The 11889-nt window shown below is 42.2% G+C and overlaps 1 protein-coding gene across 1 annotated transcript; it reads left to right on the top strand.

The window, feature by feature from the left end:
- Nucleotides 1-6498: 6498 nt before the first annotated feature.
- Nucleotides 6499-11666, top strand: LOC120692009 (probable 2-oxoglutarate-dependent dioxygenase At5g05600). Its single transcript, XM_039975224.1, has 3 exons — nucleotides 6499-7164; nucleotides 7275-7614; nucleotides 11106-11666. The coding sequence occupies exons 1-3, from the start codon at nucleotides 6662-6664 to the stop codon at nucleotides 11403-11405; spliced, it is 1143 nt and encodes a 380-aa protein (XP_039831158.1). The 5' UTR covers nucleotides 6499-6661; the 3' UTR covers nucleotides 11406-11666.
- The last annotated feature ends 223 nt before the right edge of the window (nucleotides 11667-11889 follow it).

An 11889-nucleotide genomic window follows, 5' to 3' on the forward strand; every position in this document is an offset into this window, starting at 1 on the left:
CGCTCAAACTCTTGATGCAATGCACTAGGATGCTCTCACACTCTCAAATATGCAATCTCTAAGCAAGTGTGTGTGAGAGGGGTGGCTTAGCTCTATAGTGTCAAGAATGTAGTCCAAATGGCCAAGAGAGTCACCCAATGGCCGGGCATTGGGTATATATAGCCATCCCCTCAAAAACTAGCCGTTACACTCTTTTCTGTGAAATTGCGGACCGTCCGCGGTTCAAAAACTGGACTGTCCGTTGTTATAAACCAGTGAGTCAGAGTGCAATCATTGTGTGTCAAAACTAGCTGTTGGAGCCCTAGCGGATCATCCGCGGTTATATGTTCCAATCCACCAGAGACAAACATCGTCTCTGGTCACATTTGAAAAAGACCGACGGACCGTCTGCGCCCCAGGGGCGGACCGTCCGCCGTTCAACCTTGAAAACCAACAGAGACCAAGACGTCTCTGGTACAATTTGTTAAAGAGCCGGCGGACCGTCCGCACCCCAGGGGCGGACTGTCCGCCGCACAGATCATCATTTCAACCAGAGAAACATCCTCTCTGATACATTTTTGAGTTAGAGTGGCGGACCGTCTGCACAACTGGGTCGTACTGTCCGCCAGCAAAACTAATTTTCACCAGAGCCAAACATGCTCTCTGGTACGGGGGCGGACCGTCCGCGCCCCCGGGGCGGACTGTCCGCACTTAGGCAGTCAGCTCTCAAACTTGATCTTTTTCAAACTTTTTCAAAACGTCGTTAGCCCTCATGCATGCATCTAGACATTTTGTGCAAAATGGCACTAAAGACCCGTCAAGCACGAGTACACGACCCCTCTTGATAGTACGACTATCTATCCAACAAATCCGGTCATTTTTCATCCACTAAACACCTTATGACCGGTAAAATTGCAAAAGCCCTATTTGATACATTTGCCTTGAGCTCGAGCTTTGCACATCATCTCCAAAACTCCATACGTTCACAATCAAATCCCTTTCATCCGTGGATCAACATATGCTCATTATCTCAAATGAAATTGTTAATCCACAAACCGTTATCATTAATTACCGAAACTCGAATTAGGGGCCTAGATGCTTTCAGGGGTTGGGGGGAGCCGGTGGCGGGGTTGGGGCGGCGGCGCCGGCGACGGTCACGCCATGGAGGGTTGGGGGCGGCGCCAGGCGCATGCCAGGAAGCGGCCGCGAACGAGTTGGGGGGGGGGGGGGGTTGGGTGTGGGCGCAGGGATCTGAATGAGGAGAGAGAGTGTGTGGGACTTCCCCTTTTTTCTGTGGACCCCATCAAAACTAACACAAAAAATATTTCTTAGAGCTGCTAGTTTTTTGGAGGGTGTTAGTTGCATCTAACACAAACTAACATATCTGTTTGGATATTTAAGTGTTAATTTGTTCTGATCTAACACAAACTAACACTAACATAGGGTATCCAAACAGGGCCATAGTACTGACGAAGAGACCAGAAATCGAGCTGTTGCTTATGGCTTATGACGCGTTTGCTAGGAGTTGCATCCATAGCTGCAAACCAAAATCATGTGTCGGCCACATTTCCAGCGTCACATCATTCGACCTCGTCATCTACAATTAATGAATTGCTCGTGTCAAATAATGTTCATCGCCGATCATAAATAGTGGCACATATCTATTGGCACCACAAAGAGACGCTATAGATTGACAAGAAATGATGTTCTGTACGTTAATTAATGATATGCATATTAGCTATACTAAGCTTTTGGGGGAAAAGTTGATGCAATATGGCATGCCAATTTTTTTTATATAATTTATTTATCCTTTTCAAACAGAAGGTCATTTAGTTCTAATTATCTCATGACCTGAACCTTAATGCGATGATTACTCGAAACACGTGGATCATTATACACAGCTAGCTAGCAGCAGCCTGCCATGCGTGAATGGGCCGGGAGTAGTTCAAGTGACCAGTCACGCCTACTAAATTCTTAACACTGTCGTCAGGATAGAAAACTAGCTAGTTAATTATCATGGCGTGCAAAACAGAAAGAGAAAATTCCCTATTTAACACTGGTAAAGTTGAGAATTACTTATTTGACACTAAAAATTTTCAACTTCCTTATTTGGCACTAAGTTGATCTTTCATTCTACTTGACATTTTCATCAATTCTGTCAGCTCACTCACATGAACAGTACATGTGGGCTCTTCCCTCTCTTTTTCTAGGCTAAAACGACTATTAAATAACCTTCAAAATTTATGAACTTTTTTGTACGGATATAACATATGGTGATGAATCCATTTTGCACAAAAACACATATTTGACATTTAAATTAAAATTCACCAAAATATGCTACTTTTGAAGCATATCTAAATTTTTATGACACACCATTACTTTCCAAACAAATATAAAAATATACCTGATAATCCTATCATGACATGAAATAACTTTAAAATTATCTTTAATCATAAGTTAATTAGAGAATCTTGAAGTTATTTCAAAATTTACTTTTCTGAAACAACTTTAATTTTTTTCTTAAAGAAGTTATATTTCTTTATAATTTATCATGTAAAGTAATCTTATAAATTATGTCATCAAAATGTAGGAATATTGTGTACTTTTGTATAATAGTTGGAAAGTATTTATGTGCACTACAAATCCAGATAATCTTCAAAAGTAGCCTATTTGATGAATTTTTTAATTCCAAGATTTTAAATGTCACATATGTCTTTTTACGCAAAATGGATTCATCTAAATTCATTATATCCCTCCAAAAGGTTTTATAAATTTAGATTTGATCTGATAGTCATTTTACCCCACTTTTATAAATTCATTATATGTGTTTTATAAACTCTTTTCTAGCGGTTGATCTATGGAAAGTATTTGTAAAAATTAAAATAAATTAGTATTTGACCCCACCTTTTGGTACTTGGTCCTATATTTTGGAAGTACCAGGTACTTTATCCTAGATATTTTCTACCTTCACTACCGTAAGATTTTATCAGATGGACGGCTCCTATTTTTCAATCATTCTAAAATTTCTCGGAAAGGAAACGTTTAGGTTTCCAATTTGAAGGATTATATATTGCTCTGAGTCTGACCTTCTTCCATTAGGAGTACCAGTTCAGCCCTCCTACTAGCTCTTCAGCGTCGTAAGACTCACATGTACGTACAACTAACACACACATATCCACCCTGTTTGATCTGTCAATCAAATCGATGGAAATTAAATGATGCAACAGGCTGCAATTTAATAAATTAAATTCCTTTTTAAAAGTGGATCTTCTAGAGAAAGAAACTTGATAATTCATGTGAAAATATTGTGGAGAGAGGTGTGACACCTAAATGATCCATCGATTATATTATTGCATATATATTACGAAAGAAAGATTGCTCATGGTATCTAGGGGAAGACATCAGTGATCATGACGACGCTAATTGCAAAAAATATACATACTCTGTAGAAAGTCATATCTTAGCTAAAGGAACTGAGCCCTATATATAACTACGTTGGTTGAGGGGTGCGGATGTGTACGTCTAAACCTTTCAACTTTGTGTCCTCGTCTATCTGTTCTTAATATAAAGATGTGTAGTTTATCTATGGCCCTCGCTCCCATGTGTCTCTCGTGGTTTGAGAGCACAAAATTAACTCATCTACTCAAACCCTGGTTCGAGGATCAGACCCAACTTAATGATCAACACTCGGGGAACATCTTTCCCATCGTTCTGTCATTTTTCTTGATTGCTAACTACTCCCTCCGTCACGGAAAGAGTATAGTTTTAGAAAATTTCAGACACATTACTCATCCAAAGAAATGACTTTGTTGCCCCTAATTACTTCTACCAATTATGATTGAAAACTGTGTTATTTATTTGTTTTTTATCCTCAATGAATGCATATGCATTGGAACTATAAAATTAATATCTACTAAATATTTGATTCACTCTATGTGTTTTCCTATGCAATGCTTTCTTGGTACTTAGTATTACTTTAATTAAATGAATCTCATTACAAAAAAATAGTATTCTTTTGTTGGACAAAATTTAAATGCTAAAACGTACTCTTTGTGAGATGGAGGGAGTAGATCGGTATATATATTAAGTTATTAACTAAGGTTCCGTATATTTGACCTAGCTAGCTAGCTAGCTAGATCCAAAGGGTCCTTATTTAGCCCACGTGCATATGTGGCTCAAAGAGATGGAGAAGTCTAACCAAACGGGCTAGCTACTGTACAGGTAAGGAAATAAAACAACCAATCAGAGAGGAACAAGGAGTCAAGGAGGCAGCAACCGATGATGGTGCTGTGCCCCTTTATTTTTTTTCTATTACAGATAGATGGAGCACACTACGTCACTGCCACACACACGAATACCATATCCAGACACTCGTGAGTGCATATATTCTTTCTAACCTCGCTAAAAGCATCTCCAACATATTACTCTTCCTCTCTCCAATACTATAAAACTGTCCTTTTGGTAATAGAAGGTGCTCCACCATATTACGAATTCCATCTCTAATACTAAAATATTTTTAGTGATTACCATAACACCCCTCTTCCTTACTCAAATGTAGGGGAATTCCTTCATCTGCCCTATCCGTTTAGTAATTTGCTACAACACTGGCTGCCAAAAATGTAAAAAAGTATTATCGGTGATAATGGAAAGAGAAAATATATAGTGTATGAGAGATGACTAATCTGCTAGAGACGCTCTAAAACCACACTAATTAAGAGCAGGTGTTCTGTGCCCCTTCAATTTGAATTTAATAATGCTTCTTCGTTTTTTCTATTTTTTTATAACCTCAGGTAGTAATACGTTCCATAATCTTTGTCCATTAAGGATACCAAAACATAGCTATATATGTTGCAATGCTTTTACTTCGTACATCTAATTAATGCTTTGAAAGAAGAGAGCTGATGTACGATTCTAGTGTCATGTTATTATTTGATAGAGGTATGGATGGCCATTTTATATATGGTAACTTGGATCCTGAATTAGTGTTCACAGTTTATTATGAATAAAACGTAAAATAATATATGCAAGCTACAGCTAAATATGCCAGAATTATTATTCGTCTATGCTAGCAAACATGACATATCATTGCTAGCTAGCAATAAACTGCCAGGTAGATAAATATGGAAGCTGTAAATAAATTTCAAAGTTTGAGTTTTTAAACCAAATAATATATTTCTTTGAAAAGTTAATAATATATATTTCTAACCTAGGATAGGACCTGCCGTCCAAGAAGAAGGCAGGACTTTTCACTCCACGTCACAATTCAGTATGGGTTGTCGTCGTACGTGTTGCAAACAAAGCGCTGTTGTTCGGCCCAATGTGTGACCTAGAATACTTGCTTTATGTGCATATTGTGCTCTTAAAAGTCGCGAGTGAGAGCGCTATAGCACGCTAGTAACACTCGCCCTGTTGCCGTGCTGAAAATGCTCTTGCATATATATGGTGCAAGAGAACGCAAAACATGCCTTCCTTTTTGCTCTCAAATTAACGTCAATGTGAAACTAGCTAAAGATTCCGGCACTTTTTGTCGGCTGAACAAGCGATGAAATTAAGAGTGTGTTTAGCAGAGCTCCCAGAACTGATTCTCTGCGGAATTCAGCAGGAGCTCTGCCAAACAATTTCTTAGAGAGAAGTGATTCTTCTATGCTGATTACATGAAGTGGCCCCGCGCCGCCGCCGGCCCTTGCCTCACTGCCGGTCCTCGCCGCCGCCGAACTGTGCCTCGCAGGCGGATGGAGCTGAATGGGCACGGACGGGCGAGCGCGTCATGGGCTCCTCCACAGGCGACGTGGTCGCGGCCTCCACTCCCGTAGCCGTCGCATGCCTCCACCCTCGCGCCGACAGAAGCGAAGCAGCTGCAAAGGTAGGAGGGAAAGAGAGGTTGAAGCAAATGAGTGTGTGGAAAATGATAATATGTGGGCCCAAGGGTAAAATGATCTTTTCATCCTTCTTTGAGCTATAAATGTTTAATTTATTTAGTGTGGTGTGTAACAGACCAAGGTACTCTTTCTCGATGTGCTGGATACTAAATCAAGTTTGGGGATGTGTGCTGTACAAAATCACGCATTCGCGGTGTGATGTGGACAAATTTCCCTTTTAAAAATATATTACCTATAATAAAATTTATATATATATTGAAACTGTTTTTCATGACGAATCCAAGAGAGCGCAGTCAATATGAAATTTTAAATGCTGATGGTCAAAGGTGCCAAAAAGTCCTAATTATTATATTTATACTTGAAATTAGATGAAGTACATAAATACATTGTGACACGCCAAGAATTAAACATGATAGCTGAGGTAGCTCTGTCCACAAGATCCTAGCATATAATTACTATTCTCTAGCTAATCCTTTTTCATGTTGTACCACGCTATTATTTTTTGAGCACGTGCTTCTATTTTCCCTATGCATGTTGCTTTCAAGCCCACTAGCTGCAATTTTATATTCCACGCTCCAATGATGATCGGAAAGGCGTCGTCTCTCCCTTATCCTTTATAAAAAGGGGGTAAATTATGGTATTACCATTCATCTCATCAGGGCCATATATGTTCAACTACTGCAACTACTATATATCATCACATGCCATGCGTGTGTAAGCAAGCTACTTAAGTTGCAGGCAGGGGGCCGGGTCTTTCTAGTAGTCGTCGTCTTACACCAGCAGCTGGCTAGCTAGCTCCGACGATGACTAGCTGCTTCAACGGCGGCGCCGGCTGGCCGGAGCCCGTGGTGCGCGTGCAGGCCGTGTCGGACACTTGCGGCGCTACGATCCCGGAGCGTTACGTGAAGCCCCTGTCGGAGCGGCCGTCGCTCTCGCCAGCCGCCGCCGGTGGCGCCGGGGGCGGCCCGAACATCCCGGTGGTAGACCTGTCAATGCCGGACGCGGACGCGACGTCCGAAGCCGTGGCGGCGGCGTGCCGGGAGTGGGGATTTTTCCAGGCGGTGAACCACGGCGTGCGCCCGGAGCTGCTGCGCAGCGCGCGCGCGGCGTGGCGCGGCTTCTTCCGGCAGCCCGCGGAGGTGCGCGAGCGCTACGCGAACTCGCCGGCGACGTACGAGGGCTACGGCAGCCGCCTCGGCACCGCCAAGGGCGGCCCCCTCGACTGGGGCGACTACTACTTCCTCCACCTCCTGCCGCCGTCCCTCAAGAGCCACGACAAGTGGCCGTCCCTCCCTGCCTCGCTACGGTACCTCGATCATCGTCTAGCTCTGTTGAACGAAGCACATCGGCCGCGCCGATGGTAAGTTGATGTGGGACACGAACACGACGGGACATGGTGGTTGGTTTGTGTTGCAGGGAGGCGACGGAGGAGTACGGCGAGGAGGTGGTGCAGCTGTGCCGGAGGGTGATGCGGCTGCTGTCGACGGGGCTGGGGCTGGAGGCCGGGAGGCTGCAGGCGGCGTTCGGCGGGGAGGGCGGCGAGGGGGCGTGCATGCGCGTTAACTTCTACCCGCGGTGCCCGCAGCCGGAGCTCACGCTCGGCGTGGCGGCGCACTCCGACCCCGGCGGCATGACCATGCTGCTGGTCGACGACCACGTCAGGGGCCTGCAGGTGAGGAGCCCCGACGCCGGCAAGTGGATCACCGTCGACCCCGTCCCCGATGCCTTCATCTTCAACATAGGCGACCAGATCCAGGTACGACGTTCAATTCCTACACGTCGATACGAACCGTACCTGCACGTGGTACAAATAAATTCCAACTTAACAACTGCTGCTCAGATCATCACTGCTGACATTTTATTTGCTAAAAGTAAAAAAAAAAGAAACACATGTGGTTTTGGAGCAAAGTAAGAAGCAAACGGAATACAAGAGAAATAAAAAAACAAAGCACTGTGTGACAAAAAAACAACAAGAGAAATATAAATATGCAAGGCGCAAGGCTGTGCCGGGCGTCGACACGTGTCCCTGGACCATTAGCATCCACTGGATGGAACAAGAATCCATTCAAAGGGTCGCCGAATCTGGTTGATTGTGTCAGGACTCAAGGACGACTCACGACAAAAGGACGAATCCCATAGAGATAAGGGTTGTTTTTCTATTGCATGAAACCTCGCAGTGCAAATATTCCAAAAAAATGTTGGACCAGGATAATTTCGTTCAAAAAAAATCTGATAGCCGATAGAAGACCTGTCCGTATCTAGCTATAAGTTAGTATATCCATGCCCTTATAAAATAATAAAAAGTATCGGCCATATGCATGCCCTTGTGTCCTCCTATTCTTAGCAAATGGATCCTAACCCGGGCGCAAAATAACACCTAGCTAGTGTCCGGTTCCAATCGAGTTCGTTCAAATTGTCTTTTTTTTTTAGAATAGTTGGTTCAAATTGTCATGGATCGCGTCAATGGCTCCATAAGGGACATGAGCATCTCGGGCGCCCAGATAGCACTGTATAAGCCGATTGTTTTCAAAGTAAAGTAGCAGCATCCCTTAAGACATTTTAAACTTGGTCTCTGCTCCCTGTATCTAAAAAAAGTATACATATAGATAGTTGTATTAAGTAAAATTATTCTAGGTATAGAGAAAAGTACCAACATCTATCACACCAAAACACATGACCATCATTTATAACATTACTTTTTCCAATATAAAAGATGATTCATGCTATAATACATTTAAGTACCATAGAAAAATCATATTATTACAAAACAAATAAATATGCCCATACATTCTCAGATATTCAATCATAACAATATACACCTAAGCAGCATCTGATATGTTGACTATACATAACCAAAAACGCCACCTTTTTCCACAGTATACATCATTCATATATTATATCTATAAAGACTTTTATCATCCTTGAATGGTACCACCATTTATGACTTCATTTTTTTCACCCATGTATGGGAAATTGATACCTCATGTACTTCCGTAACATGTAAGATGTATGAAGGGTTTTAGTTTCAAAATGTAAAAAAAATACTAACATGCACGTACCATACCAAATGAATGCACTACTCATCAAAACATAATTAATTGTGGACTAATAACTAGTTTTGATTTTATAGGCACCAGTGCCTTTTGTTTTTCCTATAACCGCTATCAAAATTAGATAAGTTTAACTTATGGGAAACTAAACCTTCTACATTTTGGTGGAGGGATTAACTTTCTACATACTATAAAAATCAGAACATAAATCTCATTCCTTTCCTTGGGAAAAAACCATCTTGATGACCCCAAGAGAGAAAAGGTAGGTACTTTTCGGTCCTTTAATTGCTGAAATTAAATAAAAAGGAAACCATGATGATGATCCCCGATGCACGTGCATGTTCTCATAATCCTTGATTTACATCGGGCTTATGGAACGCAAGGACTCATAGCTAATGGACTATCCAACTGTATCATGAAGATTCAGCAGTCCTGTGAGACGGTGAACACTATGCATAGCATGTACACGGTACACCCATGGACCCATGGACCATGGTCCATGGACAAAGGTGAGAGTGGGAGTGAGGGTGAGACACTTACTTGTCTCCTAGCTTGAGTTAGTTGTGTTTAGTTCCTCTTTAATTTTTTTGAAAAAGAATCTTGCTTTTTGCAAAACTTGTTTACAAAAGGAATAAAGAATAAAGAAATATTAAATAAGTTTGTTTACAAAACTTTTTGCACGGATAGATTGATTAGGTCCATTAGATTCATCTCGCCATTTACAACTCATTTGTGTACGAAATTTTGTAAATAGATTTTATTTAATGCTCATAAATAGCAAGATTCTGGGATGTAAAATTTTTAGGGAGGGGAGCCAGAGACGTACGGCATCTTGTTAGACTGGATGTGTGTCTGTTTGGATTTGCATCCGCCATCCGAGTGCCGTTGCTATCATAGATCAGGTAGCTGATCTGTGAGAGGCCCTGAGCCACGATTCCCTTACAAAAATGCTGGTCCGTGCACGTGGGACTAGTGGACTACCGGCAGGCGGCAGCCTTGATTGCTCAACCCATCAGTCCATCATCCATCTGAAGACCGAGATATCTGAATTATTTTGCCTCGCGGACTAGTCTGATGGACTCTCTTGTCGGTTAGCATTCCGCTGATGCAACGATTCTCATAGGGTATAGGTAATTGTGTGGTGAGCGATCAAAAATTAGTGGCAATCGCAGTTCGCAAGAGGACCTAGCGCGCTTGCAGTGTCAACCGTTGGCCTCAGATCTTACGGTGAGGGGGAAAAAATGACGTGGCTCAATAAAAGTTGAGAAAATTCACCAATTTTAGCTCTTTTGAGATGAGATATTAGCATAGAAGCATACGCGACACGCACGTGATTTAAAAAATCTAATTAGCTTTTAATTCGAAAAGCTAATTCGAAATATGCAATGAATTATATTTAAATTAAATCCAAAAGACATGTACCATGATATATGTCACCGCTATCTTGTAGCTACATCAATACGAATCTATTGCAATAGAAACAGAGTTAAAACAATTAAGCGGTTATGATTGAGATTTAAAGATATCGAAATAGGGGTTTAAATGTTACATGGAGTAAAAGGGCAGTTCTAATCAAACAAAAGATATGCCAAAACAGAAGAAATAAACAAAAGATTACAAGGTTCTCGAGGGGGCTTTTTGCGAGAGCTTCGAGAGGTCCTCCATGGCAGCTCTCCTTGCCAGCACTCCGGTGGTCTACAAATCGCAGATAGCGGCCTAACTCTCTGTCGTCGGTGAATATGTAATTGAAGTCCCAAATAAATAATATTAACCCATCCATCATATGCGCTATAATTTTTAAGTATTTAGCTTAATTTAAAGATCCAAGTATGCAAAAGCACCCATGCATGTATTCAGATGCTGAGCAATATTAGTTAAGGGGGTGTTTAGTTGGTGAAAAAAATTGGGTTTGAGTAGTGTAGCACATTTCGTTGTTATTTGATAATTAATGTCCAATCATAGATTAATTAGTGTCATTAGATTCATCTCGTATGAATCAGTTAGACTATGTAATTAGTTATTTTTTCAACTGCCTTTATTGCTCCATGCATGTATCCGAAAATTTAATGTGACAGATACTGCGCAAACTTTTTTTTAGAACTAAACGCCCCCTAATTAATACTATTGTATGTCAAGGCAGTTGCAGACTTGCTGGTGTCACTGGCACTAATTAAAATACGCATGCATATGCCTGCAGGTGCTGAGCAACGCGGCGTACAAGAGCGTGGAGCACCGGGTGGCGGTGAGCGCGGCGGAGGAGCGGCTGTCGATGGCCTTCTTCTACAACCCGCGGAGCGACCTGCCGATCGCGCCGATGCCGGAGCTGGTGGCGCCCGGCCGCCCGGCGCTGTACCCGGAGATGACGTTCGACGAGTACCGCGTCTTCATCCGGCAGCGGGGCCTGGCCGGCAAGGCGCAGCTCCAGTCGCTGCAGGCAAAGGCCACCGCCGCTCCTGCCGACGACCCAGCTGCCGGCGGCTCGCCGTCCTCTAGCTAGCACACACAGCTGTAACCTAGCAGCTACCGAGCTACCTTACTATATATCATCTGCCCGCAGGTCAGGTTTCAGCTACCTGTGCTGTGCATATATATTGGATCGATCTCGGTGAATAATTTGATGTTTAATTTCTGTGGAGCTGAATTAGTAGTGTACATTCGTCTCATGCAACTGAAATTAAATGTCGTGATGAGCAGTAAATTAAATGTACGTACATACATACATATACATATATACACAAAGTGGAGAGTTCTTGATTATGCCACTTGGTGTTGAGAGTTCGGTGACAAAAGAAGTAGTGCAAACCAGGATCTTATGCTAAAGATGATTTTTAGCTGCACGATTACCGGAACTACGCTGAACTCTATGTGGATTACCTGAACTTTGTACACTTTGTCCATGTATAAAGCCGGGAAACCTTTTTCTCAAAAAAAATAGCAAAGATGATCGATTGTCTTATTTGTATTATTTTAATTTGAAGCCA

This window comes from Panicum virgatum, chromosome 9N (genome assembly GCF_016808335.1).
Source record: "Panicum virgatum strain AP13 chromosome 9N, P.virgatum_v5, whole genome shotgun sequence".
Classification (NCBI taxonomy): Eukaryota; Viridiplantae; Streptophyta; class Magnoliopsida; order Poales; family Poaceae; genus Panicum; species Panicum virgatum.

What these genes read in the sequence shown, in the direction of transcription:
- LOC120692009 (XM_039975224.1), top strand. Translation starts at nt 6,662, where the DNA reads ATGACTAGCTGCTTCAACGGCGGCGCCGGCTGGCCGGAGCCCGTGGTG. An exon ending in TCCCTCCCTGCCTCGCTACG is followed by an intron (nt 7,165 to 7,274) that starts GTACCTCGATCA and finishes TTTGTGTTGCAG; the next exon opens with GGAGGCGACGGAGGAGTACG. An exon ending in ACATAGGCGACCAGATCCAG is followed by an intron (nt 7,615 to 11,105) that starts GTACGACGTTCA and finishes ATATGCCTGCAG; the next exon opens with GTGCTGAGCAACGCGGCGTA.